The sequence below is a fragment of the Mandrillus leucophaeus genome, unplaced genomic scaffold (genome assembly GCF_000951045.1).
Source record: "Mandrillus leucophaeus isolate KB7577 unplaced genomic scaffold, Mleu.le_1.0 Scaffold332, whole genome shotgun sequence".
Taxonomy (NCBI): Eukaryota; Metazoa; Chordata; class Mammalia; order Primates; family Cercopithecidae; genus Mandrillus; species Mandrillus leucophaeus.
Genome location: NW_012103499.1, coordinates 1,474,961 through 1,480,688, shown reverse-complemented (window position 1 = coordinate 1,480,688; position 5,728 = coordinate 1,474,961). Strand labels below are relative to the sequence as shown.

Below are 5,728 nucleotides of genomic sequence, written 5' to 3'. Positions count from 1 at the left end.
CCCCAGCTGCTCTGATCCTCCCAAATGCTCCGATCCCTCCAGCTGCTCTGATCCTCCCAGCTGCTCCGATCCCCCCAGCTGCTCTGATCCTCCCAGCTGCTCTTTCTGGAATGACTGTCATCCAGGCGCTGTAGGGCCTACTTGGATGATTTATCTCTCTGGGTTTTCTGGAGTGTCCAGACCCACACATCCTGCCTTCTCTTACGTCCCACAATTTCTGCTCCACATCCTTGCCCTCAGGGTGTGCTGGGCGACGCCAGGAGTGGGAAGTCATCACTCATCCACCGATTCCTGACCGGTTCATACCAGGTGCTGGAGAAGACAGAGAGTGAGTTCTCAAGAGCCATAGTAAGCTAACGATTGGGGTTAGGGATCCAGGAGTGAGATCAATGATTAGGCAGGTATGGAGACCAGGAGGGGAAGGATGAGGCCATAATAGCAAAAGCACTGGGAGCATGGGGAGATTTGGTGACCTGTCACCTCTGACCTATTACCCTTTCCAACTCTTCTGGACAGGTGAGCAGTACAAGAAAGAGATGTTGGTGGATGGGCAGACACATCTGGTGCTAATCCGAGAGGAAGCTGGGGCACCTGATGCCAAGGTGAGGGTGGAGGTGGTGGGGGACAGGCTGGCTGGGGTCAGCACTGGCCAAGGGAGAGGGCTCTGGTTTCCCAGGTCTCCATCTGGATTGGGTCCAGAGGAGTGGACCTGCCTGACTTTCCATTTGCTCCCTCACTCCCCGCAAGTTCTCAGGCTGGGCAGATGCTGTGATCTTCGTCTTCAGCCTGGAGGATGAGAACAGTTTCCAGGCTGTGAGCTGTCTCCATGGGCAGCTGAGTTCCCTTCGTGGGGAGGGACGAGGAGGCCTGGCCTTGGCACTAGTGGGGACACAAGGTAAGGAGGGGTTAGGAAAGCACTGCTTTCAAGGGAGGCCCTGAGGAGGCTACTGGGATATTGCCCAACATGGGTGAGAATTTGGTAAGGTGTGGAAACGGCCACTTGGATTACAGTACCCTTCTGGAGGGAGACTGGTCTCCAAATAAGGGAGTCATGAAACCAAACAATAACTTCCCAAGGTCTGAGCAGAGAAAAGGGGATCTCCAGGGAGGAAAGGACAGCTATAGTAGCCATCTCCTTTCCTCTCCTGAAATGTCACCTACCTTGTGTTCTCACATTGCCATTTCCCGGTGCCACCATCACAGGACACAGAAAATCTCAAGTCCTAGTGTGGATAGGAAACCTTTTCCATCTTCCTTTTTGCAACAGCTGGGTCAGACTGACACCTTTTAAAGGAACTTATCCAAAAACAAAGCGAAAACACAAAGGAAATGATGAAAAGAAGAGAGCAGAAAACCTTTTAGTTCTCAAAGAAGTGACTCAGAGGCTCCCAGACTCTGTCAGGGCCAGGAAATGCTTTTCCAGCACTCCCTTGTGTCGAGCTGGTGGGACTTGGTCTGGATGCCTGTTCTGCTGGTGCCTGCCTCCACCTGTTGCTTGCCTCCTGGTTTCTTGCTGCAGAGTGGGCAGTCCAGCCATGACCCATGGGTACCCAACCTTTTCCTAGTTCACAAGCTGGTGTCCTCCCACCAGTTCAGGTTTCGATGGATTTGCAGGGCAGGGTGATTATTGCTCACACCTGGGTCTCAGCTATGTAGCCCTTGTCAGGAAGCACCACTCAGTATTCTTTGAGGACACACACACACACACACACACACACACACAGCTCACCCATCCTATTCATACACAGCTAGTTGTGTGAACTGGGCCCAGTACTCAGAAAGGGCTATGTACTCTCATTCCACCTGGTCACAGAAAAGATGATCTCTCACACCCCATCCCCAGTGGGCCCAGCCTGAGGGCCCAGCACAGGGATAAGGGAATCGTGAAAAATCGAACAAGGGGAGGCTCCTTCTTCAATCCTGCCCCTTTCCTATCCCATCAGACAGGATCAGTGCTTCCTCCCCTCGGGTAGTGGGAGATGCTCGTGCCAGAGCTCTGTGCGCAGACATGAAACGCTGCAGCTACTATGAGACCTGTGCAACCTATGGGCTTAATGTGGATCGGGTCTTCCAGGAGGGTGAGTGTGGTGATCTCCAGTATATGTGGGAAGCCAGAGCAAGGGACCTGGCATCCAGGTCTCTCTCTGTGCGTGACAGGAAATTGGCCTCTGTGGGAAGGAGGAGAGATCGGGGAGGCCAGGGTTTGCTTAATAGTCACAAGGTCTTTCTGGGTTGGAGGAACTGGCAAGGCCACAGGTGGCATAGAGGCCACAGTGACAAGGAAGTTGGGTCCTGTGTTGTCTACTGGGGATTTATCAAAGCTGGGCATGGAGGGGTGGTCTTGGGTATCTGGCCTGCTCACACCTCCTTCCCTCAACTCCCCTCAGTGGCCCAGAAGGTGGTGACCTTGCGCAAGCAGCAACAGCTTCTGGCTGCCTGCAAGTCCCTGCCCAGCTCCCCAAGCCACTCAGCTGCATCCACTCCGGTAGCTGGCCAGGTGAGTTGGGGTTTCAGAGTCTGCAGAGGGGCTGGTAAGATGCAGAAGGGCTGGGGATCCTAGGACAGGTACAGAGTACCCAAGGAGGTTCAGGGAGTGGGGAAACAGATGGAAGTGGCAGTGAAACTATTGGAGAAAGTGCATTGGACTGGAAGTCAACCAGACTTCCAGTGATTTGAGACATCATTTGCAGTGTCCTTAAGCAACTCACCTAACCTCCCAAGGCTATTAGAAGATTGTATGACATAATACTTGTGATTCAACCTTTGCAACATTTATAAAAAGCACTGTCACAATGTTAGTGAGGATATTAAAAATTATTAATGACAATATAAATAAATGGTGAGGTGATCAAGGAATGTCTCAAATTCCCCGTAACTAGATATGAGTGTAGCTTGGTGGGGTAGGGGGCATCCCAGCTCTGCTGACTCTTCCATATGCTCCCAGGCTAGTAACGGGGGCCACACTAGCGACTACTCTTCTTCCCTCCCATCCTCACCGAATGTTGGTCACCGGGAGCTCCGAGCCGAGGCAGCTGCAGTGGCTGGATTGAGCACCCCAGGGTCCCTGCACCGGGCAGCCAAGCGTAGGACCAGCCTTTTTGCGGTATTGGACAGGGACATGCTGACCCCCATCCTCCTGTCCCTCATGACCTGCCCATCTTCCCTAGTCCCTAGACTCCTCTGTTGGGCCCTTCTTCATCTGTCTTCCCTATCCTCACATCAGTGTATCCCTCTATCCCTCCTTAAACTGATTCCAATAACCATTCCAGAATCGTCGGGGTAGTGACTCCGAGAAACGGAGCTTGGATAGTCGGGGAGAGACAACAGGGAGTGGACGAGCCATCCCCATCAAACAGGTGAGTGGTCCAGGGGCTGGGGCAGGCTAGGGGCAGCTGGTCTTAGTTGGCTTTTTTCTCCCATGTGTCTTTTCACTTTCTCCAGAGCTTCCTACTAAAACGAAGTGGCAATTCCTTGAACAAAGAATGGAAGAAGAAATATGTAACCCTGTCCAGTAATGGCTTTCTACTCTACCACCCCAGCATTAACGTGAGTGGCAGAAACTGGGCCACACTGGCCAGCTTTGGATTTCCCTCAAGCTCTACCTGTCTGTGCCTCTGACAAAGCACTAACGTCATTTCTAGGAAGTGCTAGTCCTGTTCACTTAAGTTTAGCAGGCATGTGTTAAGAGCCTGCCATGTGCCCATGCCAGGAATGTAAAGGTAAATGCATTGCCCCAGGAACTTGCAGTCTAGTGGGAGAGCACCCAGGAAGGGAATGCTTCCTGGAGGAGACAATGCTGGATCAAGTCTGATGGGCCCATCCCCTAGATGCTCATCACAACCCATTTGGCCCCCAAGGCCCCCTCTCCAGTCCCTCTCTATTCTGTAACATATTAACCGCTTCCCAGCATACCAAGGACCCCAACCTTCCCTACACTCTCGGCCCTGTACCCCTCCAGGATTACATCCACAGTACTCACGGAAAGGAGATGGACTTGCTGCGAACAACAGTCAAAGTCCCGGGCAAGCGGCCCCCGAGGGCCATCTCTGCGTTTGGCCCCTCAGCCAGCATCAATGGACTCGTCAAGGACATGAGCGCTGTCCAGATGGGCGAAGGCCCCGGTGAGTAGGGCTTATGACATAGGAGCAGGAGAGGGGCCAGGGCTGGGGAAAAGGAGGAGTAAGAGGGAAGTGGGGGCTGGCACTGGGCAAGTAGGAAGCTGGGTGATAAAGAGGGACCATGTAAGGAGTGGGGCCAGAAGAAAGAGAGGCTCACTGAGGTTTCATCTTCTTTTTCCGACAGAAGTCACTACTCCCATGCCAAGCCCCAGCCCCAGCCCTAGTTCCCTGCAGCCACCACCAGATCAGACATCCAAGCACCTGCTGAAGCCAGACCGGAATTTGGCCCGAGCCCTCAGCACAGGTCAGTGGGGATGAAATTCCATCCGCTGTCTTCCACACCCAAATAGGGTGGGTGTGGGAAATAAATTTGGGGTGAAGGCTTGGAGGTTGGAATAAATGCATGAGTGAACACATGGAGCCCCACACATGAACACCAAGCTCAGTCATACCATGTCTATCATAATGGTTAAGACAAGTGGACTCTAACGTCAACTGCCTGAGCTTGAATCCTGGCTTGTCACATGGGCAAGTTACTTGACCTCTCCATGCCTCAGTTTCCTCATCTGTAATGTGGAAATAATAGTTTCTACCTCAGAGGGTTTCTTTGAGGTTTAAACAAACTGAGAATATTGTCTAGTACATAGTCAGCCATGTTTGACATGTTTGAAAAAAATATATATATAGTATGCAAATGATACATTGTAAACAGATGATCCTCACAACAGTTTTGTCAGGTCAAGATTATTATTCTTATTTCAGGGATAAAGAAACTGAGGCTCAGAAGATTAAGTGCTTTGCTCAAGGTCTTAAGGCCAGTAAGTAAGTGGTAGAACCAGGATCTGAGTGCAGGTCTGACTTTAAACCTCTCATCTGCCTGCCTCCCCAGGAATGATCAAGGGGGAACTCTTGGAGAGGGACAGTTGAGGAGGGGTGCCCTAAAATGCCAAAGTAGTTCAGGGAATGAGACAGGCTATCAAGAAATCAGGAAATATGTGGAGGGGGCTATTGAGGCAGCTGTGTCTTCCTCCCTAAGACTGTACCCCATCTGGAGACCTGAGCCCCCTGAGTCGAGAACCCCCTCCTTCTCCCATGGTGAAGAAACAGAGGAGGAAAAAATTGACAACACCATCCAAGACTGAAGGCTCGACTGGGCAGGCTGAAGGTGAGGCTCTGGCAGGCACTTCCACTCCCACCCAGAACCCTCATCCCCAACATCAGCTCCCCGGGCTAACTCCTGCAGCAGGAGGAAGTGCCTGAGCTGAGTGCTTGACGACCATTACTACTGCACACAACTTAGTGAAAGAGTGTGTGGACATCCCCCAGCCCCGTCCTTCTTTCCTTGTTCCCCAGCCAGTTCCTTTCCCCAGCCCCTATTCTCAATGACGTCCATGTCTATAGCTCCTGCTCCCTCTCCTAAGGATGTTCTAGTTCCTCTTTCTTCCCTCAATTCCACTTACCACCCCAGCCCCTGCACCCAGATGCCCCCCACCCATCCGCAGTGACTCAGCCCCTGATCTCTGCGTCTCCCACTGATTTCCCAAATCCTGGATTCTGTGACCACCCAGTCCCTTCTCCTGATAACTTACTTACTTTCTTTTTTTTTTTTT

The 5,728-nt window shown here is 52.0% G+C and overlaps 1 protein-coding gene across 1 annotated transcript in view; it reads left to right on the top strand.

The window, feature by feature from the left end:
- AGAP2 (ArfGAP with GTPase domain, ankyrin repeat and PH domain 2) overlaps nucleotides 1-5,728 on the top strand; it is a 34,396-nt gene that overhangs the window by 19,614 nt on the left and 9,054 nt on the right. Inside the window, exons 3-13 of the mRNA XM_011988630.1 lie at nucleotides 241-328; nucleotides 517-602; nucleotides 748-895; nucleotides 1,944-2,078; nucleotides 2,388-2,497; nucleotides 2,945-3,103; nucleotides 3,270-3,356; nucleotides 3,442-3,546; nucleotides 3,959-4,121; nucleotides 4,303-4,422; nucleotides 5,155-5,283. Of these exons, the coding sequence (XP_011844020.1) occupies nucleotides 241-328; nucleotides 517-602; nucleotides 748-895; nucleotides 1,944-2,078; nucleotides 2,388-2,497; nucleotides 2,945-3,103; nucleotides 3,270-3,356; nucleotides 3,442-3,546; nucleotides 3,959-4,121; nucleotides 4,303-4,422; nucleotides 5,155-5,283 (1,330 nt within the window). The remainder of the gene's footprint in view (nucleotides 1-240; nucleotides 329-516; nucleotides 603-747; nucleotides 896-1,943; nucleotides 2,079-2,387; nucleotides 2,498-2,944; nucleotides 3,104-3,269; nucleotides 3,357-3,441; nucleotides 3,547-3,958; nucleotides 4,122-4,302; nucleotides 4,423-5,154; nucleotides 5,284-5,728) is intronic.